Below are 24,429 nucleotides of genomic sequence, written 5' to 3'. Positions count from 1 at the left end.
GTCTGTGCATCTTGGTCTCCTCACCTTTAAAATTGGGGCAATAATATACTACCTGTATCATAGTCAGTGATTAAATAGGTTAAGGCACGTAAAAACTTAGCATGTGCCCAGCACTGCTCAATGAATGGCCAACGGTATGATGGAGGAAGGGCCTGCTGTGTTTATCAGCCCCCCACTTCCCAACCCCTCCACCCGCCTGCCAGTCCTGTACTTAGGAACCTACAGAGGAGTGGGAAAGCACACTCCTCCAGGATTGGCTGCGTGGCCGGAATCCCCGTTCTGCCACTTACTATTCATGGTGGATACTGTGGCGGGCTGCTCAGAGCTCTTCAGTGCATGCCACTGGTGTGTGGAGTGCGGGCTGCTGACATCTCCAGGCAGAATCCTTCTCTGGGCATTGGCTGACTGGGTGCACAGAAGCTGCCCAAGGTCAGACACCCTCCTTGGGGGAACCCCCCTCCCAATAACTGGTTTGTGGGGTATAAATGTCCAGCCCTCTTCCCTCAAGGCAGGACAATTCTGAAAGGCCGTTGGCCCCAGAGCTCCCTGTGCAGTTGGACTTGGCTGAGGCCTTTGTTGGGATTGCATCCCTCTTCCACTGTGTTCAGTCCTGCTCCCTTCCTTCCCTACAAAGAGCACTCCCCAGTACATTTCCAACTCAGAGTCTGTTGCCCAGGGGGCCCAACCTGAGATACTATTTATGTGATTTTCATCTAAGTCATTTAATGCTCTGTGCCTCAGTTTCCTCATCTGTAAAATGGGAGATCTACCCCCTAGGATGGTTAGGAGTGTTAAATGAGTTAATCTCCAGGCAGAGGGGAGCCATGCAGGTGAAAAGCTCTTGGAGTGTTCTTGGAACTGCAATTCCTCAAGTGAAAATCCAATCATGGCTTTTACTGCTCCAGATCCCTCTGCGTGTCCCTTCAAGCCAGAATAGAATTCGAGTGCCCCAGCCTGGCATTCAAAGTTCAGCATTCTAGTCAACTGAACCACATGATGTTGGCACGTCCCCAGCTTGAGGAGGCCATGGATGAGAAAAGAACGTAGACTGTGGAGTCCACACGTACCCAGACCGGCATCCCACCCTGGATGCTTCTAACTATAGCATCGTGCAAATCGTTAACTTCCCTGATCTTTTGCATTGTCATCTGTAGATGAGAATAATGAATACTGACTCTCACAGGGTTGTTGGGGTAGCCAGCCTTCAACGTGGCCCTCAACGGTCCCTGCCTCCTGGACAGCACACCCTTGTGTGGTCCCCTCCAACATTGTGCCAGCTCTGGTTTGGGTGACCAATAGACTATGATAATCGTGATGATATGTCACTGCCAAGATTAGGTTACACAAAACGTGGCTTCTCTCTCTCTTGGATTACTTGTTCTGGGGGAAGCCATGAGGTGAGCAGCCCCAGGGAGAGGCCGCCGTGCTGAGGAATGAAGGAGTGAGCGTGGCAATGGACCTGCCAGCCCAGGGCAAGCCTCCAGCAACTGCAGCCCTAGCTGACGGCTCGGCTGTGATCCCATGAGAGGCCCTGATGCAGACCTACCAGCTAAGCTCTGAGCCTGCTGACCCTAAGAAACAATGTGAAGTAATGTTTGTTGATTTAAGCTGCTACGTTTCGGGTGATCTGTTACACAGCAGATCACAAATACAATCAGGTAAGCAGGAACAGAAATGGCCCGTGCAGTGTGCCTAGTACGGTGCCTGACACATAGTTCAGTGCTTAAAAAATGGGAACTGGCACCTTGTTTCCCACCTTTGTGCCTTTGCCTAGATGACTCTTCTTCATTTCTCCTTGTCAGAATTCTTCCACCACTCCCGAATGTTTTCTAGAAAAGCTGTCTCTGAGCCCTTCTCCCCAAGGCGCCCTACGTGACTACAGTGCTCATCCTTCATTGTAGTTCCCTTAGGGGTCTGGTGACCTGCCTGTGTGACTCAGGGGCACATCCAGCCCCTGTTCCTCCTACTCCTCGGGAAACCCTGAGCAATCTGAAAACAGGGACCAAATCTGACTCTTCACGGCACCCCCACCCCACCGTGTACCAGCCCCTGCGTGGCGGGAGCTCCGGGCAGACTGGCAGCGTTGGGGGAGGAGCACAGCGGCAGGCAGGGGCCCGAGAGCCAGGCAGGAGCTGGGCCTGGTCGGTGGGCAGAAGGGGGCCAGCCCTCCCGTCTCTGTGGAAGCCGACAGTGGGTGCCACAGCTCCCTGGGTCCTCCCCTGGGACCCCGAGTCCCTGCAGGGCCCTGCCTGGAGGAGGGTGGCTTTAGCAGGCATCTCAGGCACCTGTTGACAGAAGAACCTTGTGGACAGGTGACCCTCCTTCCCAATACGGCCACCCAGTGAATCCAGGGCCACTCATTGCACACCGGCTCCAAGCCTGAATGTCCATGTCGTGGGCCGCTAACCTGACCTGTGACCCCTGGAAAGCCTCCGCCCTTTCTGGGCCTCAGTTTCCCCATCTCTGCAGGGGATGTGCCCACTCCCTGCCCGCTCACGGGGGCTCCTCCTCACGGAAACCTCTGCCCCACAGGCAGGAGGGACGTGTCACCGTGCCCAGGTCTCTCTGGAAAATTCCCAGAGTTCAGTTCTTTCCCGCGGTTCAACCGGAGGAGTTGCATCTTTCTTGCTCACATCTCCTGGGATCTATTCTTGGCCTTGGCGGGCTTGATGTGGTGGCGCGTGTGGGTGTTCCCTTTTAATTTGGGGCCCGGAGCCGTCTGAGGCCCGGACCGGTAATTACGAGCTCAGAGCCAGTTATGGAAACAGCTCCTGAGAAAGCCAGTGAGGAGACCTGGCCGAAAATGCCTCAGAAGTGAAGCCCCGGCCTGCGCTGGGCAGCGCTGAGATTGCTGGGTGCGAGAAGCCCCTTCAGGACGCAGACTGACGGGTCATCCATCCTGCGGCTCTTCCGTTGGCCTGTGGAGGCCGTGGCGACCCGGGTGGGCCTCGCGTTAGGCCTGACGTGGGCCCTTGGCCTTCGCTACGAGCAGGACTGGCCAGACGGGCCCAGCCTGTCTGCCCCGGGGCGCCGGGGGAGCCTGCCCTCCACCTCAGGGCCAGGCTGGAAGGAGGCAAGTCCCACAGCAACGCGAACTGTCGGTGGCATCTGATGGAGACGCTGTGACGTGGAAGCCACTCCCAGACCAGGAGTCATGGTCACTGAGCTGCTGTCCTGGGGACAGGCAGCCCTTGGGAAGAATGGGCTGGGTCCCCTCCCCGCCCCCCGGGCCGCCGGAGCACAGAAGGCTTGCTGAGCTGACCCCTGAGAGCCTCTCGTGTCCACCTCACGTGGCTCCGTCCCTGCCGTCAAAGGGCTTTCTGTCCGGAGGGGCAGCTAAACCAGGAACAGGGGCCCCTGGCACAGGGGAAAGGGAGAGGCCAACGGCCTGATCCGTGTGGGGTCAGAGAAGGAGGCTCCTCAGCCGGACCGAGAGGGAAGCAGCCTTTGTCATGACGGGAGGGTCGACCCCAGAGAGATCGGCTTCAGGAGGGACTCTGGGGAGGGTGTTTGGAGCCAGAAGGCGCAAGAGGCCGAGAGGGACAGAGGGCAGCGCCAGCTCGAGAGGGACAGAGGGCAGGGCCAGCTCGAGGAGGACCTGGAACACAGAGCTGAGCTTAGGCCGCTCCCGTAGGCCTTGCAGGGCTGGGAGGGGTCTGAGGGACGCAGGACGGGTCACACAGGTCAGAAGTTCTGTTCTCCGAGCAGCCACTCAGAGCTGGAGGGAGAGGGTGTCTTTAGAAGTCTTACTCTTTGGTCAGAAACGAGACAGATTTAGATTGTCTGGGTGAGTCTAAATTTTGTCCATGGCTCAAAAATAGCTGGAGCCTTTGTTGGTGTTGGGCCGATGGTGGCAGGGCTGGGCATCTGGAGGGCTGGCGTGCAAGTGGCAGGCGCAGCGCCCCGGACGTGGCCAGTGGCCGTGGCGGGTGGAGGCCGCCTCCTGCCCACAGCAGGCCTTTCCTGGAATCGTGGGATCCAGAGGTTGTTTTAGCCGAGGCTGGAGGAGGAGGCCGAGGGTTCCATCAGCGCACATTGGTGATTCATGATTGTTTATTTTCCTGGGGCCACATTAAGGCAGTTCAGAAAGTAAATCCATTTGTTGCTTCTCCAGACAGAAGGCAGTTCACCGTTTGACCAATTTGGGCAGCTTTTATAATTTTGTGGAAAATAAACATTTAGAGGTGCCTGTGGAACTAGGTATAGCTTTCTCTGTTTCCAATTAATTGCTTTCTGTGGATGTCTTTTCATATTGTATCCAGTGTGTCTTTGGGATTGTTGTGTCAAAGGGTAAATTCGCATGTCATTTTGTCAGGTATAGCCAGATTCGCGCTCTGAACAGCATTCCTATCAGCAAGCATAAGAGCGTCCGATCTTAAATTATTTCTCTCTCATAGGCCATACTGCGCACCCTGTGAAGAACACCCATGACTCTAGAGCCCATAACTTCTCCGTTTCCTTCATAGCACTTCCGATAGAAATGACATTCCCTATTTTACTTGTTTTTTTTTTTGTTTATATCTTGCCTCCACCAGTAGACTATAAACTTCCTGCATGTGGAGAAATTGTCTTGTTCACTGTTGCCCAGAATAGTGTACATAGAGTAAGACCTTGGTAAATTTGTTTATAAATTGAACATGATGAATTCATGGATAAATAAACGAGTAAGTGAATACGTTTATTTATGAAAAGATAATTCAAAGTCTTTTTTCTGACCAAAAATTAAGACATCAAAAGACACCCTCGGGTGCTGTTGGACAATGCACGACCCAGTCTTTCTCCGCCCTGGTCTCCTCCTGCCCAAGCAGGTCTGGCCCCGGCCCCTGCCCAGCACAGCCGCTTGCCCGTCCGCCACTGGGCCAGGTCCCCACCACGAGGACAGGAAGTGCTTCCCACATCCGCCTTGGGCCACACAGCCGGTGCTTTTTAAAAACCTAGCTGTGGTCATTGAGCCCAGTAGCCAGAGAGAGAATTTTTAAAAAGACTCACAAACATATAATTAAAATCTCAGTGTTGGGCTTTGAGGAAGGCGCTGGGCGGCTCCCGCCCCTGCTTTCCGGAAACACAGATTTTTAGTGTTTGAAAGTGACAGGACGCTAAAGTGAGACCTCCCTAAATATACCATCCTGGGCATTTCCGTGCAGGGAAATGTGGGATTTATTCCACAACCGCGGACTCTGCCAGACTGTTAGACCAGCCCCCGCCAAGGGGCCGCCTCGGGTCCCACCTCCAGCCTGTGCACCAGCTCGGCCTCCACGGAGTCTTCCAACCCGCCACTCGCCCCACCAGGCCCTGCTGCCCCCACCTCCTGTGCTCCCCGCTGGCCAGAGGCACAGCCCATGTCCTGGCCCGGCTCCCCTGCTGTGCCCCACACCTGCTGGCCTAAGGGCACCTCCACACCTGTGCAGGTGGGGTCCCCACTGCCTAGAGCACCCTCCCTGCTGCCTTCTCCAATCACCAGAACTCCATCCCATCCTTCAAGGCTAGTTCAGGTGTCACCTCCTCCATGGAGCCTGCTCAGATCACACCACCCAGTGGGACCCTCGGACTCCCCCAGCACCTGACTGGGCCTCTCCAGCAGCTTGTCACTCCCACCCTGGCTCTTCTTGTTCCTTTCCATGTTTCCCTCCTCCATCCTTCCTCCTTCTCCTTGTTCCAAAAACGGAAACTGGGTCCTTTGCCCTCTGCTGTTTCTGGGTGATCACTTGTTTGCCGTGTCCTCGGGTCCCTCCACTCTAGGCCTGTGTCCTGCGGTGCCCTGACACTGTGGCAGGTTCACACTCCTGCCTCAGCCCAGCTCAGCTGTCAGCTCTGAGCCCCCCACCTCACCCCTGCCCTCCCATCCAGGCAAGGGGCAGACTCTGGATGGCCCGTGTCCCGCTGAGATGCCCTCGGTTATGTCCCTGTCCACCAGGTTTCCCCGGGAGGGCCTGGCCCTTTCCTGCCTTGGGTCTGATGTCTGTCTCCCTTTGGCCTGGGAGCTCCCAGAGGAGGGCCCAGCCTCTGTCTCACCTGCAGGTCCCAGGGCCAGCCGGGGGTTGGGGGGCTGCAAGCCAGGTTTGGGGCTCAGGGCCTGTTGAGCACCCGCCAGGGGCAGGGCCCAGGGTGGCCTGACTACACGACCTCTCAGAGCCTTGTCTACATTGTGGAATCCTGTCTACACCGTGGGGCAGACCTAGACCGAGACCATTTGCACAGGAGGAAGCTGGCCCTGCCCAGGCCTCCCACGGCCCCCCAAGGCAGTGGGTGACAGCAGGTCACCCGGCTCTGCCCACTCAGCAGCCTGAGTCATCTCGAGTGACTGGCTCCGCTTTGTCTTCCAGTGGAGCGAGACCGAGCCCTGGGCCACCAGGAGCCCCACTGGAAGGAGTTCCGCTTTGACCTGACCCAGATCCCAGCGGGGGAGGCGGTCACAGCCGCGGAGTTCCGGATTTACAAGGTGCCCAGCACCCACCCACTCAACAGGACCCTCCACGTCAGCATGTTCGAGGTGGTCCAGGAGCAATCCAACAGGTGCCTTCCCCTGGGCCCGGGCGCCCGCCCCGCCTCACGGTCTCATGGTCAAGGCCCTGGTGGTGTGTCCCACCCACTGGGGGCTGGGGTGGGGGAGGGGAGGATCTGTTCCCAGAGGATGGAAAAGGGAGCCTGGGAGATGGGAAAGATGATTGATCCGAGGCCTCTGGGCACTGAGGGAAGAGCCCAGAGACAGTCTTGGCGTCAGGTCCCTGTCCTGCCATCCTGGCTGTGGGACCTTGGTCGGGTCACTGAGCCTCGGTTTCTCCATCTGTACTCAGGCGCAGTAACACCTCTGTGGGCTGACTCAGTGAGATAAGGCGTGGAAGGAGCCAGCCCAGAGTCAGACGGTCCCCAGGCGGGCACTAGAAACTCACAGGCAGCTGTGCCGGCCACCGGTTAATTGTTCTTTCGTGTCCACAGGGAGTCTGACTTGTTCTTTTTGGATCTTCAGACGCTCCGAGCTGGGGACGAGGGCTGGCTGGTGCTGGATGTCACAGCAGCCAGTGACCGCTGGCTGTTGCACCGTAACAAGGACCTGGGACTCCGCCTCTATGTGGAAACCGAGGATGGTGAGGCTGAGGGGCTGCTTCCCCGGGGCCCTCACAGGCTGTCCCGGCAGAGGCCGCGGTGGTGGCCTCCTTTGGCCCTGGTGTCCCGCCGTTCTCAGCTGTGCCCACTGTGAAGGTCGATGAGGTCCAGAGAGGAGGTCCTGGGCAGGTGGCCCTGCTCTCCTGCAGAACCCACATTTGAGTCGCTAGGAGAGTGAGTCCCTGTCTTCCTTCCCCGGGACACAGGCAGTTCTGCCCCCGGAGCGGCTGCTACATTGGGAGCTTCTGCACTGGGAAGGGAAGGAGGGGAGGTGGCTGCACACGCAGGCTCTGAGTCCAAGAGGCCTGGGTTTGAATCCCAGCTCGGCAATGCCCCACTCGGTGGCCTTGGCCTCAGTTTTCTCATCCAGAGAACGAGGATTCTCTCTTCACTGCACGGGGATTTGGGGGGACGGCCTCCTTCATACCAGGCAGTGGGAAAGGTCGAAGGTGGGGACGAGGTTGGTGTGTTTGTGGTCCAGCAAGAGGGCAAGTGGCGCTGCAGAGCCGGCCAGGGAGCAGTTGGAAGGAGCTGAGATTGAGAGAGGGCGGCGGGGGTAGCTGAGTTAGGGTAAACCAGGGCGAGGTGTTCAGAGTTTGGGGTGGTTGATTTTACGTAGTAGCAGGGAGGATGGCAGGACCTGATTCAGGCTTTTGCAAAGAACCCTCAGAGATGCTGCCCTCAAGAGGGGTAGGGTGACTCCCCACCCGTCCATGGGGGCGACCCACAGGGACTCGCTGTCTGAAAGCGCCGTGTGGACAGGGTGGGGCAGAACCTGCACAGTGAGGAGCCGGACAAGCTCCATGTCACCCGGGAGGAAGGTCACGTCCACACGCGCTGTGGACAATGGCGCTTCCCCTCGGAGGCCACCTCCCCCAAGCCCATAGCCCCCATCCAGCCACGAGAAAACTCTCCTCAGAATACCTGACAAGTACTTCTCAAAACTGTCACGGTCATCAAAAACGAGGCAAGTGGAGCCTAAGCAGTCGTAACAACTAAATGTGATATGGTGTCCTGGGCGAGATCCTGGAACAGTGAGAGGACATTAGGGGAAAATTTATGAAATCTGAATAAATGATGGCATGTGCTTAGTAATAAGATATCAGTATTGGTTCATTAGTTGTGACAGGCGTACCCCAGTAGTGTAAAATGTTAACATTCCCCAGGAGAAACTAGGTCCAGGTATATGGGAACGCTCTGTGCTACCTTTGAAAAATTTTCTGTAAATCTCAACTGTTGTAAAATTAAAACTTTACAGAACATCTGCATAAAATAAGCAACCCCCTGACTTCAGCGGGGAGGACAGACTGAGAAGGACGAGAGTGACGTCAGAGAGACCTGTCGGAGCCACACAGCGGTCCAGGCGGGGGCTGTGAGGGCTCGTTGGTGTGGAGACGGAGAAAGGTGGATGAACTAGGGAAGTCAGGATGTAGGTCCAGCTGGGGAACAGGTGAGAGAAGAGGGGGATGGTGGATGACATGTGGACCCAACCCGTGGATAGTTTTTAATAGAAATTTTGGCCTGAGTTGGTGGAAAATAGAGGAAGGGCAGGTTTCAGGTAGAAAGTCCAGAGTTCTTCTGTGGTTGGAATATGGAGACCCTCTGGGGTCCTACCGAGATCCCTGGACCTCATGGAAATGCCACTCCAGGGACAGGTCCTTATGGAGATCCAGGTGTGGGAAGCGCTGGAATGTAAATGGATTTAAAGCCACGGGACTGGACCAGGTCACTTGGGGAAGGAATGTGTCCCTGGAGACGAAGGGGGTGGCCCAGAGCCCTGCAGCCTCCAACAGGAGGGACCAGGAAACCTGGAGGGCAAGGTGACCCAGAAGCCAAGAGAGAAAAGTGTTTGCAGAATCAGGGAGTTGTCATCTGTGTCCTGCTGTGAGCGCAGAAGACAAGAACAGAGAAGTAACCAAAGGATTTAGTGACAGGAGGATGTTGATGACCAAGAGCTCAGTGTGGGGACAAAGTCTGATGGGGAGGTGGAGGGAGAGAGGCAGCGGAGACAGTAGACAGCTCTTTCCAGAACCTTTGCTGGGGAAGGGGAGCAGAGAAATGGGGTGGTGGCTGGAGAGAAATGGGGGACAGGGCAGTGTCTTTACCGGTTAGGCGACACTCCTGCACTTCTGTGGGAGAGTGACTCAGTGGAGAGGGACGAAAACTGCAAAATTCAGGACCAGTTCAAGGGTGAGGGACAGAGGGCATTGGCCGCAGGCTCTTCAGGTGCAGGGGCCCTTCCTGATGGCTGTGTGGGAGGGACAGTGTGCCCCACTGTCACAGTGAGGGGTGAGCCTGAGCCCCAGGTGTCTGCGGTGGAGCAGGCATCCACTCTCCCGGTTGTCACAGGATTAAACCAGGGTGCCCCGCACAGAGGGACTGCTCAGAGAGGGGTGGCTCATCACCACCATCAGCGTCACCCTGCTGTGCCTGTTCCTTAGACACTGGCAGCTCTGGGGAGGCTCTGGAGGGTTTGCAGTTTCTGTCTGAGGCCCCAGGAGGCAGGAGGGATTGGGGTGACGCCTTCCACGCGGAGCCTGGGCTCGGCTCTGCCCTGAGCCTGGAGCCTGTGTGCGGGACACGGGTGGACGGAGAGCAGACTCTGGCCCCCAGGCCCGGGGCAGGCGCGGGCACAGCTCCCTCCTTGTCCCCGCGGCGGGCCGGCAGGAGCCTGGCGCCTGGCCGCGACCACCTGGCTCCGAGCACGACCCGAGGCACGTGTCACGGTGCTGGCGCCCTCCCTGCTCTGTGACGCGGAGGCGGCCTGGGGCGCGCACGCGGGGCGCCCCCGGCTTGTGCCCGGGACCTCGGAGCCCGGCGGACGATGGCAGCCTCGCGGCTCCTGGCGGCGGCGCTCCGGAGCTGCGTCCCCGCCGGCCGCACGGGGCCCGCGCTGTCCCAGGGCTGCTTCCGGCGCAGCTTTGCCACCAGCCCCCGTCCCCGCGCCAGATTCTACACCGACCCCGTGGAGATGGTGAAGGACATCTCCGATGGGGCCACCATCATGGTCGGGGGCTTCGGGCTCTGCGGGATCCCCGAGAACCTGATCGCGGCGCTGCTCCAGACGGGGGTGAGGGACCTGAAGGTGGTCAGCAGCAACGTGGGGGTGGAGGACTTCGGCCTGGGCCTCTTGATGGCCACCAAGCAGATCCGCCGCGTCGTGTGCTCCTACGTGGGCGAGAACACGCTGTGCGAGAGCCAGTACCTGGCGGGCGAGCTGGAGCTGGAGCTGACGCCCCAGGGCACCCTGGCCGAGCGCATCCGCGCGGGGGGCGTCGGGGTGCCCGCCTTCTACACGCCCACGGGCTACGGCACCCTGGTGCAGGAAGGGGGCGCCCCCATCAGGTACGCCCCGGACGGCCACCTGGCCATCATGAGCCAGCCCCGGGAGGTGCGGGAGTTCGGCCAGGAGCACTACCTGCTGGAGCGCGCCATCAGGGCGGACTTCGCCCTGATCAAGGGCTGGAAGGCCGACCGCGAGGGCAACGTGGTCTTCAGGAAAAGCGCCAGGAACTTCAACGCGCCCATGTGCAAAGCCGCAGATGTCACGGCGGTGGAGGTGGAAGAAATCGTGGACGTGGGGACTTTCCCCCCAGAGGACATCCATGTCCCTAGCATTTACGTGGATCGCGTGATAAAGGGGCCGAAATATGAGAAAAGAATCGAGCGGTTAAGGTTCCGCGAACAGCAGGCTGGAGAAGCCAAAGTCGGGGACGACGACGTAAGGACGCGTATCATCAAACGGGCAGCTCTGGAGTTCGAGGACGGCATGTACGCCAACCTGGGCATCGGGATCCCCCTGCTGGCCAGCAACTTCATCAGCCCCAACATGACCGTGCACCTGCACAGCGAGAACGGGGTCCTGGGCTTGGGCCCGTTTCCTCCAAAAGCTGAGGTGGATGCGGATCTCATCAATGCAGGCAAGGAGACCGTGTCCGTGCTTCCCGGGGGCTCTTTTTTCAGCAGCGATGAGTCCTTCGCTATGATCCGAGGGGGGCACCTCCACCTCACCATGCTCGGAGCCATGCAGGTGTCCAAGTACGGCGACCTGGCCAACTGGATGATTCCCGGCAAGAAGGTGAAAGGAATGGGCGGTGCGATGGATTTGGTGTCCAGTCCCAAAACCAAAGTGGTGGTCACCATGGAGCACTGCACGAAGAGCAACACCCCCAAGATCATGGATAAATGCACCATGCCCCTGACCGGGAAGCGCTGTGTGGACCGCATCATCACCGAGAAGGCCGTGTTCGACGTGCACAAGAAGAAGGGGCTGACGCTGGTGGAGCTCTGGGAGGGCTTGACCGTGGACGACATCAAAAAGATCACGGGGTGCGCCTTTGCTGTGTGCCCCAACCTCAGGCCCATGCAGCAGGTGGCGCCCTGACCCGGTAGGCAGCCTTCGGGCACCCAGGCTGGGCTTCTCAGGGCGACCTGGCAGGGCATCCTCAGAGGACCTGGGTCACCTCAGGAAAGCATTTCACCAGTGCTGTGACGGGCTGGCTGCTGGTCTCTCAGACTTTATTGCACAGCTGGTGTTCTCTCTAGAGGGATATGACTTTAATAAACACAAAAGGAAAACAGCCAAGGGCATCTGGTGTGTTCTTGAGTACAGCAAGGCGCTCCGCGACCGTCGATGAGGAACATGCCCTCTTCGGTCTCTGTGGTGTTCACATCAAATTCTAGCAGCTGGAGAGCGTCCTAGCGGAATGTCACCCACGCGCCTCCCTCATAATCCAGTCACAAAATCCAGACAAAAGATGAGGGAGAAAACACCCCCACCCAGAGTAGAGCTAAGGGGCCGTCTCACTACTGCCGTGACACACAGACAGACATACGTGTGAATCTGTGATGGAGAAATGCGGTCTTCATGGAAGTTTCCCCTGTAGCTCCTCTGACTTTCTTCTGGGGCCTTTCACTTTGTTGGTGAAGTTTGTTTCCCGGCAGCCTCCCCTCCTCCTCCCACGTCTCTTCTCCTGGTGCCTAAATAGGTGACCCTAGAAGGAAAACAGGACCACGTCCAGGGGTTGGGACCTGGTGATGGGAGAGGCGGGGAGAGACTGCTGGTGCTGACAGCCCACAGGGAAGGTTCCCCTAGAAAGAAGCAGTCTCTGTGTTGCCCAAGGCGACAGCTCATGCTAAAAGGAGGTCTAGAAACCTAAGCGATGGACTAGAGGGGTTTTCTCCACTTGAGCTGCATCCTGCATCCTCCAAACCAGACACCTACATCCTTCCCCCTGTTAGAGGCCCTAAGTGGCCTCTTGTGTAACAGCCCTCAGAACCCAGGAAGGACTGTGAGGTGTCTCATCCTGAGTCTATAGTCTCAAAACTAAAGTGCGAAGAATGTGTGTGGGTGTGTGTGCATGTGTGTATGTGCCTGTGTGTGCCTGTGTTTGCCTGTGCATGTGTGTGCGCACATGTGTGTGTGTGTGTGCTGTTGAAGACCAAGCCTGGCGCAGAACATGCACCTTGTAAGTGAGCTCCAGGGGTTCACACAGCTGACGGGAGCGTGCTGGGCAGAGCAGTAAGTTCTAGGTGGTCAAGGATGGCCTGTCTGAGAGGCCCCAATAGAGCCTCACCTGACAGAAGGGCCGGATCCTGGACAGGAGAGACGGCACTTGCTGAGGGGACAGCACTCGCTGAGGGGACAGCCTGGGGGTGTGGGGAAGTGGCCAGGGACCATGGCTGGGGGTGGGTGGGATGAAATGTCGTTGAGTGGACAGTGGGGCACATTTTTGTGGGCTTCTGGGGAGGCGCAGCTGACTGGTCCCGGCTGTGAGAGTTTCTAGCAGGAGCGTGGAAAAGGCAGAGGTACCAGGAGCACACAGCAAGACGCCCCACTCTCATTCCCAGGGAGGGTCTGCCAGAGCTGGGCAGCCCAGGGACCGCCACCACCAGGACTGCCCGGCCTTCCTGCAGCCAGCTGGAGCTGGAGGTCCTGCCCAAGGACGGGTGGGCACAATGCAGAGCTGAGGGGAAGGGGGGCTCTGCGCTCTGGAGGGAGGGGCTGGGGGGCTTCCCCAGGCCTGCCAGATGCAAGCTCTGAACAGAGACCAGGCATCAGTCCCCTTCCCCCCACGGCTCCCAAGCCAGGCCTCTGCAGTTGGCCGGGGAAGGGTGTGACTGTCCTGGCTCTGTCCCACCTTGCCCTGGGACCTTGAGCAGTTGCTGCTGTCTTTGGGCCTTCGTTGCTGCTGCTGTATAATGGGTGCCTGGGATCAGGTGCTCGCAAGGGTCCTCAGTCAGGCTCACCTGGCAGGCTCACCTGGCCTGTGGGGCCTGTGAAGGGGTCCCCAGCACCAAACGGTCCCTGGCTCAGAAGAGGTCTGCAAGGGTTTATTGGGGAATTGATCTGATATATCGTCATGTTCTGTGCTCAGGAGACACCCATAACTGCAGACCCTGGAACATAGGTAGTTGCACAAAAGAAAGGCAAATAGCGAACAAAGCCTGGAGGACTGATGGCCCCTTGCCCCCCGCAGCCAGGGCTCCCCAGCAGCAGACAGCCCTGGAGGGCTGCCCTGGGTCCAGAGTCGTCCCCATGTGGGGCCAGTCTGCGGAGTTCCCCTCCAGATCCCGGCATCGGTGACTGCCGGCCACCCCACTCAGGGCACTCTGTTCCTTTCCCATGTGTCCTCTCCCACCTGTCCCTCTGCTCCTGAGGCTCCGCCTCCTGTGGCTCTGCCACTTTCCGTGATCCTGACTGGCCAGACCCAACTCTGCCGAATGGCTTCTCCCGGGCCGCCTTCCGATGGCGGTGCCTGCACCCAACACCCTCCCTGTCTATGGGGCTCTGTCCACATTCCTCAGAGGGAGCCTCTCCCGGGCCCAGAGCAGTTGTCTGTGGCAGGTGATGTCACGGGTCCAAGGTTGGTCTCTGGAATGATGGGTTCAGTCAAGTGTCCAGTGGACACCTGGTCTGAGGCACAGCTGCTTAAGGGCTGACCTTTGAGAGGGACCGAGGGTGGGGCAGGCGGTGTCCTTGACCTGTGGTGTATAATGGAGACCCACATTGTATAACGTGCCTAACATGTAGGTATGTCTGGGTGTGTATATGTACACATGTACATGTATGTGCATGTGTGCATGTCTATGTTTATCAGTGTTTGTAACATGGAAGTGAAACGTGCTCTCGTGTAAACTGACCACTGGGCACTGTGTTTAAAGAGACGCACAAATGAGCTAGTGATCCTGCTTCTGGGACTCAGTGTGAGGAGACCCCACATGCGCAAAGTGAAGAGGCTCCGCTGTAGCCTCATCTCTATAATGAGAGCCGGGAAAGAGCCCCCGTGACTAAGGATGAGCCGCATCCACGTCAATCACGCTGTGCGCTCGACGGGACTTTATACGCTGGAAATGTTTATTGTGCAGACATTTTAACAACCGGAAAAATGTTTATGGTAAAAAGTAGAAAAGCCGGGTGTGGCAGCTCATGCCTGTAATCCCAGCAACTCAGGAGGCTGAGGCGGGAGGGTCATGGAGGCCAGGAGTTTGAGACCAGCCTTGGCAGCATAGCCAGGCCCCGTCTCTGAAAAAAACAATTGCAGAAAATACAGACTTCTTTCCTGGGCTGACAACTGTTTAAAACTTAAATCCATGTAATGAAAATAGCCCAGAAAAATGAAAATGAATATATAGGAGTTGAGGAGGGGGGTTAGGAATGTTTTTTCTCAAAGGTTTCTTTACTGTTGTTGTTATGTTGCTTTCACAGTAAGAAAAGAAAAGAGATCACTTGAAATGCAAACAAGTGCGGAGGAATTGTGGGTTTTGGTGAGGCTTTGCGTTTCCAGGGTCAGGGATCACCTTTTTAACGGCTTCCTCTGTCTCAGGGCAGCTGTGGGAAAAATCCCTTTTTACAGGCTTCGCTGGACCTGGGGCTGAGCCCGAGCCAGGTCCTCGCCTGCAGCCTCCTGTCTCTCTCTTTTTCTCAACCATCATGGGAACTTGGGCTCTGGAAAGAGGCCGACGCGGGTTGAGCCCTGGGCTTGGGCCTGGGTTGCAGGGCCGGTCTCTGCCCCGCAGAGCCTGGCGCCTCCTCTGCGGGCATCAGGGGGTCGGTCGAGGCCCGGCCCTTGGGCTGCCCGGGCAGAGCAGGATGCACTGAACCCGCACGTGCTGCCCCGGGCTGTCCCACTCAGAGGTTACAGGTTCGCACCCCAGACGGTGCAGGCAGGAAGACAGGACACAGGCCTCAGGGTCCTCAGGCGGAGGTGAGAGCCCTGTTCTGGGAGTCACTGGCAGGGGCTCTGGTCAGCACAGAAGCCCCTCGAGTGTCTTCTGCAAAGCACACACCTCGGGATTACTGTAAAGACCGAATGAGATCACCAGTGGGGAAATTCTTTGCAACTTGTAAAAAGTGTCACAAATGTCTGTGTCATGATTATCCCTAATGCCAATGCAGGGAGCCGGGGCTGGACTGAGGACTCTGGGCTTCAGGCGAGGAAACTGAGGCTCAGCCGGCACCTCAGGCTCCACGCCCCTGGACCTGCAGGGGGAGCGGTCCCTCTGTGTCCCCGCACAGGGCACCCACCCGTGAGTGACTGCCTCTCTCCTCTGTCTCAGGGCACAGCGTGGATCCTGGCCTGGCCGGTCTGCTGGGGCGACGGGCACCGCGCGCCAGACAGCCTTTCATGGTCACTTTCTTCAGGGCCAGCTTGAACCCCGTCCGCACCCCTCGGGCAGTGAGGCCACTGAAGAGGAGGCAGCCGAAAAGAACCAACGAGCTGCCGCACCCCAACAGACTCCCGGGGATCTTCGGTGAGGGCCAGGCCAGGGCCTGGGTTGCGGCCCCGCAGGCTTTGGCCGAGAGAGGTGGGGCAAGGACCAGGCGATGGCACAGAACCTCGGGGCCCTCGGTTTGGTTTAAGCCCTGGTCACTCTCCAGCAACCGTCCCTGACACTGTCTTTGCTCTGAGGCAGCGTGATGACCAGCCACTTCACTCTCTCCAGGCCTCGGAGCCTGTGTCCTGCCTGTCCCTGCCACCTGGAAGTCCCCGTCGCTGCTCCCCTGGGTCTCCCAGGCCTTTCCCAGGAGCCTACATCAGTTGGAGCCTGGGCACCCTGCAGGACCCTCAGCTGTTTATGGGAAGGTCTCCCCCCAACAGGGCCAGGTCCCTCGGGATCAGGGATAGCTCTGACCCGGCCATGTGTCCTCCTTCACAGGGAGTCAGCCCTTTGGCCGGCCTTGACGGGAGCCACTTGAACACATGGAATGGGTGTGGTGAGAGGGGGTGGCTGTGAATCAAGAGGGGTCTCCAGGGGAAAGAAAGAGGAGGCACAGGATGGCCGAGCGTCCTCCTGGGCTGTTCATTGGAGCATCAGGCGGCTCACAGGCTGAGAGGCAGAGGAGGCCAGCCGAGCACAGGGCTACTCTAGCTGTGGGGAGCCATGGAGGGCTCTTGAGCTGGGCCATGGCACAAGCAGAGCTCCAGGGGTGGCTTTATGAGACCAAATGGTTTCCTAACATTTGTTTATTCAACAAACGTGCCCATCAGGGCGACCCCCACCCCAGTACCCCATGGGAGCTGCACAGAGCAGGAACCCCAGAAAAGACCTTGTTCCATCTGTCCCTGCAGATGACGTCCATGGCTCCAGCGGCCGGCAGGTTTGCCGTCGGCACGAGCTCTACGTCAGCTTCCAGGACCTCGGCTGGCTGGTAATTTCTGACCCTTCTCCGTCTTTCTTAAATGAAAACCCCCACCTGTAGGTCACACGTGGATCTGCAGGGAGGACATAGAATTATGGGTGACTTCCATTTTCTCTTTCTCCGTTTTTAGACAGGGTCTTGCTCTGTCACCCAGGCTGGAGTGATAGGATCATAGCTCACTGTAGCCTCGCACTCTTGGGCTCAAGTGATCCTCCTGCCTCAGACTCCTGAGTGGCTGGGATTACAGGCGTGTGACATTATGCCCAGCGTGTTTCTTTATATTTTTTATAGACAGTCTCGGTATATTGCCTGGGCTGGTCTTGAACTGCTGGCCTCAAGTGATCCTCCTGCCTCGCCCACCCAAAATGCTGGGATCACAGACATGAGTCACCACACCTAGTGCAATTTTCTTTCTTTCCTTTTTTTTTTGAGACAAGGTCTCACTTTTTCTCAGGCTGGCATTCAGTGACGCGATCATAGCTCACTGCAGCCTCGAACTCCCAGGCTCAAGGGATCCTCATTCCTCCCAAGTAGCCAGGGCTACAGGCGGGCACCGCCATGCCCTGCTAATTTTTATTTTATTTTATTTTTTGTAGAGACAAGGTCTCATTATGTTGCCCAGACTAGTCTTGGATGCCTCGGCCTCCCAAAGTTCTGGGATTACAGGTGCGAGCAGCCACTGAGCCCGGCTCCCGTTTTCTTTTTGTGTTTTTCTGTTGTGTTTTCCAAGTTTTCTAAAGTGAGAGTATGTTACTTATAGTGAAGAAGGGTTTTTTCGTTGTTTTGGTTTTTGTTTTTGTAAAAACCATGAAAATGAAGACGGAATCCTCAGCCAGCTAAGCTGTCAGCGCTGCCTCAGGGACCTGAGACGGGTGGCGGCGCCCCGTGCGTTGCTGTGACTGCAGCCCCGGGGGCGCGGGCGGGAGGGCAGGCTGGGGGAGGACAGAGCGAGGTGGGTGTGAGGGGACAGAGCTGGAGCTCTGTCTGCCGGGGGTCCCTGGGTGCACTCAGGCCCCTGAGGGTGGGTGGATGGGCCCTGAGGCTCAGGGAGGGTGAGGGGCAGCCCTGAGCCGTCCTGTGACACGTCCTCTGACGGGACTGAGGGGCTGAGGGGGGACACGTGATGGGACTCACCTTCCCCCATGTCCCCCAGGACTGGGTCATCGCCCCCCAAGGCTACTCGGCCTATTACTGCGAGGGGGAGTGCTCCTTCCCACTGGACTCCTGCATGAACGCCACCAACCACGCCATCCTGCAGTCCCTGGTGAGTGACTCACCGTCATGCCCGGGCCCGGCGTGGGGGCCCTGAGGGGAGGGGGCTGCTGAGCCAGGAGGGCAGTGAGGGCACCTGCTCCGGGCCTCAGGGCGCTTTCTCTGCGTGGAGTCAGTGGGGCAGTGAACCCACAGCTCTGCAGAAACCGCTCCCCCGCGGCCACGCCTGTGCACGCACGCACAGCCCTGAACATGGCTGCACCCCGCACTCACACTGCACAGTTCAGTACACGTACACATCCGTGCACCGCACACGCGCATGGGGTCACTATGTCCCTGTGTGTGGGCACCCAGACTGATAGGCACCGCTCCTCACGGTCATAGGCATAGCACACAGTAGACACGCACGCTCGCACGGGGACCTGCGTGATCTTGACACACACGTGTGCCTGTGTGCACTGGCGTGTCTCGTTACCAAACCCACAAAGGGGGTTCCGGTCCTGTTGCTCACCGCACAGAAAGCCGATTACTGAGGCGACCAGGGTTGCCAAGGAAGTGTGATAATTTATCACAGGTGACACCACCTGGGAGACGGGAGAAATGCCTGAAATCCGACCAGCTGAGGGCAGGGGTTTTGTAAGGGGTTCAGGACGGGGGCTTCGTGTATGGGGCGGTTGTGTTGAAAGGGACGCAGGCAGGAGGGCTAGTTCAGAAGTCGCAGGTCACCGATGGTGGTGAGCGTGCGCTGATGTCCTTTGTTGTGTCCGTTTCCGGGAGACGACACAGAAGGGAAAAGGGCTGGTGAAACAGCAAGATTATAACGTTCTGGTCGTGGAGCCCGACGGCCCGGGAACCCCAAGCATAAGGAAGCCGTAGGGAAGGCACAGACGGGGTGTCACTGTGTGTTTGTTTGTGGGGCCGGTTACGGTCTGACCACAACGCCCACGCACCCCGTCCCCTCTGCCCCACACTCCTGCCTCTGCCTCAGCCCAGGCCCCCAGCGGCTCAACAAAAGTGGGCACTTAGCACCTGCCAGGCAGCAAGGAGGACGGGCACTGTCGTCTGGGGGAGGCTGTGGGTGAGCAGGTCTGCAAACCACCACTACGGCCACGTGTCCTGTGACCGAGAGAACAGGCCCTCAGGGGAGGGTGCCAGGCTGGGCCTCTGGGCAGGGAGGATCCGTGTGAGGAGCCGGAGGAAGAATGTTCCAGGCAGAAGGAGCAAGTGCGAAGCCCTCAGGCAGGAGCAAGCCTGGGGGGTTCAGGGCCAGCAGGGAGGTGGGGCTGGGGCACAGAGAGGAAGATGGAGGTGATGGGGGAAGAGGGAGGTGATGCTGGGGATGGGCAGGCCGCTCCCCTCGGGCCTGGGGGGTCCCTGGAAAGGAGAGTGGTCTTATTCCAAGTCCCCTGGGAAGCTGTGGGGGCGTTTAGCAGGGCCTGGCTGCTGTGGGAAGGTGGGCAGTAGGGGTGAGTGGTGGGAAAGGCAGGCAGACCAGTGAGGGCTGCTGTGGTCACCTGATGGGACATCCTAGAGACAGGCCAGGGCGGGGAGCAGGCTGAGCAGGGGGGCCTTGGAGGTCGCCAGGCTCATGCCCCTGCGTGCACCCCTCGCTGCCCAGGTGCACCTGATGAAGCCGGACACAGTCCCCAAGGCGTGCTGTGCGCCCACCAAGCTGAGCGCCACCTCCGTGCTCTACTATGACAGCAGCAACAACGTCATCCTGCGCAAGCACCGCAACATGGTGGTCAAGGCCTGCGGCTGCCACTGAGGCCCTGCCCACCCAGCTCCCACCCGGCCCTGCTGCAGCCGCCCCTTCCCATCCAGGTCAGGCCCTGCTCCAGGGTAGGAAACCCTCAGTCTCGGCCAGACCCCAGGCAGGGCCCTCAAAATCACGTCCGTGCCCCTCCCTGCTTCAGGCCAGGGCTTGGTCCTCTCCAGGACCCTGTGCTCCCCTCCCTCTGGCTGATGTATGTGTGCCCATCCTGCCTCTAGCCCTGGTGGTCTGAGTCATCCATATTGTGCTGCCCAGTCACCCCCCGCCCACCCCAAGCCACATAGGGACCAGCTCTTTGGGGTTGGCACGAAATTCCTGTCTGAGGTCCTGTCCATGCCCATCAGTGGCCTAAGCTGTCAGAGGATGTGGGATGACCTGGGAGGCACCTGGACCACGACTGTCCACCTTGGGCTCTTCATTATCCATTACAGGCTTTGGGTATGTGTAGAGGAGGGGTCTGCCCCTCCACCCCCACCAATTACCTGCCACTCCCAGGTACAAGACTGGGCATTTCTGGAGAACAGTTTAAAAGTGTGGACCTGCATGGTATACAATATACCATGTTGTATATTCATGGTTCTAAGTTATTGATCCACTGACCACAGGTAGGCATGTGGGGTCAACTCAAGAAAAAGCTGAATGAACTACACGATTTAGGGCTAAAGCCAATGGCATTCATCCTTCAACCTGCGTCTGCCTGTGCTATCTGGGAAAGAAATACAGTGCGTGGACATTTTACTTTGGAGAAACAGGAAAATCTTGGAGGCTTCCAATTGACCCACCTATCTGCCACTGTGTTGACCCATCAGGAGCTCAGCTCTGGGGCAAAGTTATCTTTCTGCTGAGCAAGCACGGCTATTGCATTGGGTGGCCCAGGATGACAACGCACAGCGCAGATGCCATCATTTCTCTTTCCTTTCTGCACGGCAGACATCAATAATCGATCTTGATATTTTACTCTTTCAAATCTGGACAGAATTTCCAAATCATCAGCACAGGACTCCAGGCAACCACTGCCAACAGAGCAAAGTGGGCCTATGAAGTGAAAACCGTTTGCCATCTTCTGCCATGCTAAAGGCAACCCGTTCCCCCCAGAGCAATGTATCTGCAACACTGGGCGGCCTGTGGCGAGGCCAGGGGCTTGTCAGTATGTTTGTGTGCAGGAGTTGTCAAAAACAGGCTGGTCACCAAAGTCTGCATCACCCCGGGTGCCCAGCAGCCCTGTCCTGTGTCTTGGGCCTGTGAGTCAAAGAAAAGGCCCCGTCCCAGGGAGTGACAGGTGGTAATTAGACTGGGTTGGGTGGGGAGGTTTGTCTCAGCCCCCACTGTTCCCGGAAACCACTGTTCTCCTTGGAGCAGCCGCCGGGAGCTGGGGTGTTTATTTGATTTCTGACTTGCTAAGCCTGTAATTTACCTGCTGGAACAGACAGCATCCAGCTGCTCGGACTCTGCCATTAAAAGCAGATCCTGGGCCTGTCCCATCCACAGGCACAGCCCAGTGAGGTGGAACCACCTTTGTGCCCACGGTTGCGCTTCTCTGGAGTTCACACACTGCACCCCGAGGAGGAACCTCGGAGGGCAGGCCTGGCAGCGGAGGTGGAGGCTGGAGCCACGCTGCGGGACAGCAGCCCCTCCACCTGGACCAGGGAGGGCCTCTGTGTGCGAGTGCAGAGGAAGACCCCCTCCCATGTACATGAGGGCGGGCCTGGCTGTCTGGAAGGTGTTGGGTTCCCCATCACTGCAGAGACCTCACCTGTGGCCTGGATGCAGGGAGACCTGACTTGTAGGTAGCTTCCTTCTCTGGGTGTATTTTCCATCAATTCTACAACAGGGAATTGGACTTGTTGACCTCCAAAGAGCCTTCAGCCAGGGAATCTATCAACATCTCCCACTGAGCTCAGAAGCATCCTCATAACCCTGAACGTGGAGCTCGGGTGGCTGTCACGGAGCAGAGCTGGCACATAACATAGAACCTATTTGCCCTTCTAGTACTTACCTAACAATTCTTTCTTCTCAACATCAAGGATTATCCTTTAGGCAACTGTAAATCAGCCAATTATTTTGACAACTAATTTTTTACTTCATCTGGTATCTGTAGTGCTCAGCCAATGATCTGGCACAGTTAGGAGTGCGGCAGGAATGTCTGTCTAGTTACCCAAAGGTTTGTAATGTGGAGCACACCTTACCCATCAGTCAAGCTGTGCCCAAGCAGGAACCCATGGGAGCCGTGATCCTCCTGGTTCATGCAGAACTGAGAAACAATAAGGCTTTGCCTATCTACCTGGCTGTGGGACTTCCAGCAACTTTTGCCATCCAGATGGTCACCAAATGAAATCAAACAGAGGAATCCCTTGAGCAGTGAAACCGTTGTGAACGGACACACAAAGCCCAAGCATTTTATTCCGTAAGTTGTCTGGTTGCTGAACCAAGCATGACGGCTGCAGTGGGCGGCCAGGCTGGCAGCACAGATACCACCATCTCCCCGTGCCTTGCCTAGGGCATGGCCTGTTGATGTGTTGCACCAGACAAGGATAAACAAGGGTGGTCAGTTCACATCACCGACGGCGATGAGAAATCAATGACAGTTGACAGGAAAGGAGAACATATAAAAAAATAGGCTAAGGAGAAATGCCCAGCAGTCTTGGTACCTGCAGTGCAATACTGGCCTTGAGGCCAAGTCAGCAGAGGGTTAGTGTTTACTGTTTTCTAATGAAGGTAGGAAGTAACAAGTTCTGGAAAAATTCCGAAGAAATAGGAAAAGAGGCAGCATAGCCAGAGTACAGACTTCTGGAGCCGAATGGATTGGAATCCTGGTTCTTCCTTTATAGAGTGGGATATTGGTTCTTTCCTCCCAAAGCTATTATAAAAATTAGATCTGTACACAAACATTTGAGACATCTGGCATATAAACGCTTAACAATTGGTACTTGGTATTATTACAAATGAATTTGCTTTTGAGTCACTTCTGTGTCCATTAAAACAAAATGTGTTCTGCAAGTGTTGGTGCCTTTATTTCAGAGCTGTGCTTTTGCCTAAAAAATCTATACATGGCATTACTTGGAGAGCAGGATTTGTATTCTCACTGCCTTTAAAGGCCTGGCAGGTGTCTCATTTGTGGCAGCGGCTGGGGCTCTAGTGTTTCCAGAGACACGGGTACCCCACATCCTGCTGAGAGGTCTGGGCCTACCAGGGCCTTGCACAGCAATCCGAATGGAGGAACTGCCCAGTGTGAAGGGGGAATTCTCATACTACTCACAGGCAGGCCTTATGCAAGCACTTGACCCCCTTTTTAAAAAAGGCTTTTCATTTCTTAAAAACAATAGTGCAGTTTGGGAGGAAAGTGGGATATACAACGAATAAAATACAATTTAAATCACCATAGTCTTACAACTCAGATAAACACACAATATTTTGGTGACTTTATTTCTAGCCTTTTTGCTTAAGATATACATATAAATACCTATGTTTACATAGTATAGATATTTTTTATGAAGTTGGCATCACACCGGGCTATATAAATTGCTTTGTGATGTGCTTCCTCCACTTTAGCTTCCTGTCACCTGAACTCTCCAAGACTCCCTTTTCACCACAGAAAAGTCAGTCCCATAATTCCTTCCTCGGAGGATGGCTGCAAAGGCTGCCACGACCATGACAGATGCCAGTAGCATCTGGAGGTGGCTGTCAGAGGAAACTCCAACAGTCACGGCACAGATCCTGGGGCCACTGTCCCTGGTCTCTGCCTTTGTACAGCTGTTACACGACCAGCACACGGATGGCTCAACTCTGAATGAGTTAGGAAATGAATCAGCAAAAAGGAGCCCTGTGCCCTTGGTCCTTGTGCTGGAGCAATGGAGCAATAGGAACATGGGCCTGGGAGGTCACTTGGGACAGGAGCCAAGCTGTCCCAGGGAAAGCAGCTTTGCCCTCCCAGCTGCAGCGAAGGGTCCCCGCAGTGCCTCTGGCTCAAATTCCCAGATGGGCCAGAGCCCTACTGAGGCAACAGGGGGCTGCTGTTGCATCGTGAGTGGCCGAAGCAGGCGGTCAGACTGCTGGGCACGCTGCTCCTCAGGCTCTGGGGCCTTCCAGCCTGGCAGGTAGGACCCTGTTCCCTATGTCTCCCCACAAGGGTCCACGCCAATGATGGGGACCATGACTGTGTCTTCCTCCAGAGCCTTGGGCCCCAGCTGCCATAGATTGAGGCCAGAGCCCAGCACACCTCCCAGGATCCTATTACTACCGGGGAGGGACAGGCCAAGCTTCCAGTCCCAGCTCTGCCATACCACCTTAGGTGACTTTGGCAGTCACGGCACCTGAGCTCTGGTTTACCTGTGCAGGACTCCAGTGTGGGTTCAATGAGATAACATCTATGAACACCAGGTAGAGCATGGGGAGAGGAGTTGGCACCCACTGACTCCAAACCTGCTGAGTTTTCAGAACTGCCCACTGGCCTCCACCTCCCCTGGCTATCAGGGAGGAGCAGAAAGTGACAGGGTCATCGTCACAGGAGTCCATCCTCTTGTGGGAGGCTGGTTTTGCTAAGTTCTTCAGACACAGCCTCTCTTGGTTCCTGTACAAACCCTGGGTCAGTGCTATTGTCCCCAGCTTCACAGATGCCTGCCCTAGCACTTATTACTGACTTCTGATGGCCACAGTTTGCACTGTGGCTCTGTGTTTTGAGGGTCTCTTTTGTGAGCTC

At 57.0% G+C, this 24,429-nt stretch overlaps 3 protein-coding genes across 4 annotated transcripts in view; 2 read left to right on the top strand and 1 right to left on the bottom strand.

Annotated features, from left to right (window-relative positions):
* Positions 1-19,727, top strand: part of BMP8B (bone morphogenetic protein 8b) — a 25,380-nt gene extending 5,653 nt beyond the window's left edge. The window contains exons 2-7 of the mRNA XM_069477735.1: positions 6,324-6,513; positions 6,937-7,085; positions 15,664-15,858; positions 16,677-16,756; positions 17,901-18,011; positions 19,578-19,727. Coding sequence (XP_069333836.1) covers positions 6,324-6,513; positions 6,937-7,085; positions 15,664-15,858; positions 16,677-16,756; positions 17,901-18,011; positions 19,578-19,727 — 875 coding nt within the window. The remainder of the gene's footprint in view (positions 1-6,323; positions 6,514-6,936; positions 7,086-15,663; positions 15,859-16,676; positions 16,757-17,900; positions 18,012-19,577) is intronic.
* Positions 9,929-11,488, top strand: OXCT2 (3-oxoacid CoA-transferase 2). Its single transcript, XM_069477741.1, has one exon. The coding sequence runs from the start codon at positions 9,929-9,931 to the stop codon at positions 11,486-11,488; it is 1,560 nt and encodes a 519-aa protein (XP_069333842.1).
* PPIE (peptidylprolyl isomerase E) overlaps positions 16,554-24,429 on the bottom strand; it is a 24,064-nt gene continuing 16,188 nt past the window's right edge. For both annotated transcript variants that reach the window (XM_069477737.1, XM_069477738.1), the window contains exon 10: positions 16,554-16,782. In XM_069477737.1, coding sequence (XP_069333838.1) covers positions 16,726-16,782 — 57 coding nt within the window. In that variant the 3' untranslated portion in view covers positions 16,554-16,725. The remainder of the gene's footprint in view (positions 16,783-24,429) is intronic.

Source organism: Eulemur rufifrons, chromosome 8, assembly GCF_041146395.1.
Source record: "Eulemur rufifrons isolate Redbay chromosome 8, OSU_ERuf_1, whole genome shotgun sequence".
Taxonomy (NCBI): domain Eukaryota; kingdom Metazoa; phylum Chordata; class Mammalia; order Primates; family Lemuridae; genus Eulemur; species Eulemur rufifrons.
This window is presented reverse-complemented; position numbering and strand designations above follow the sequence as displayed.

Excerpts from the sequence above, each read along its gene's own strand:
- OXCT2 (XM_069477741.1), top strand. The coding sequence starts at position 9,929 with ATGGCAGCCTCGCGGCTCCTGGCGGCGGCGCTCCGGAGCTGCGTCCCC.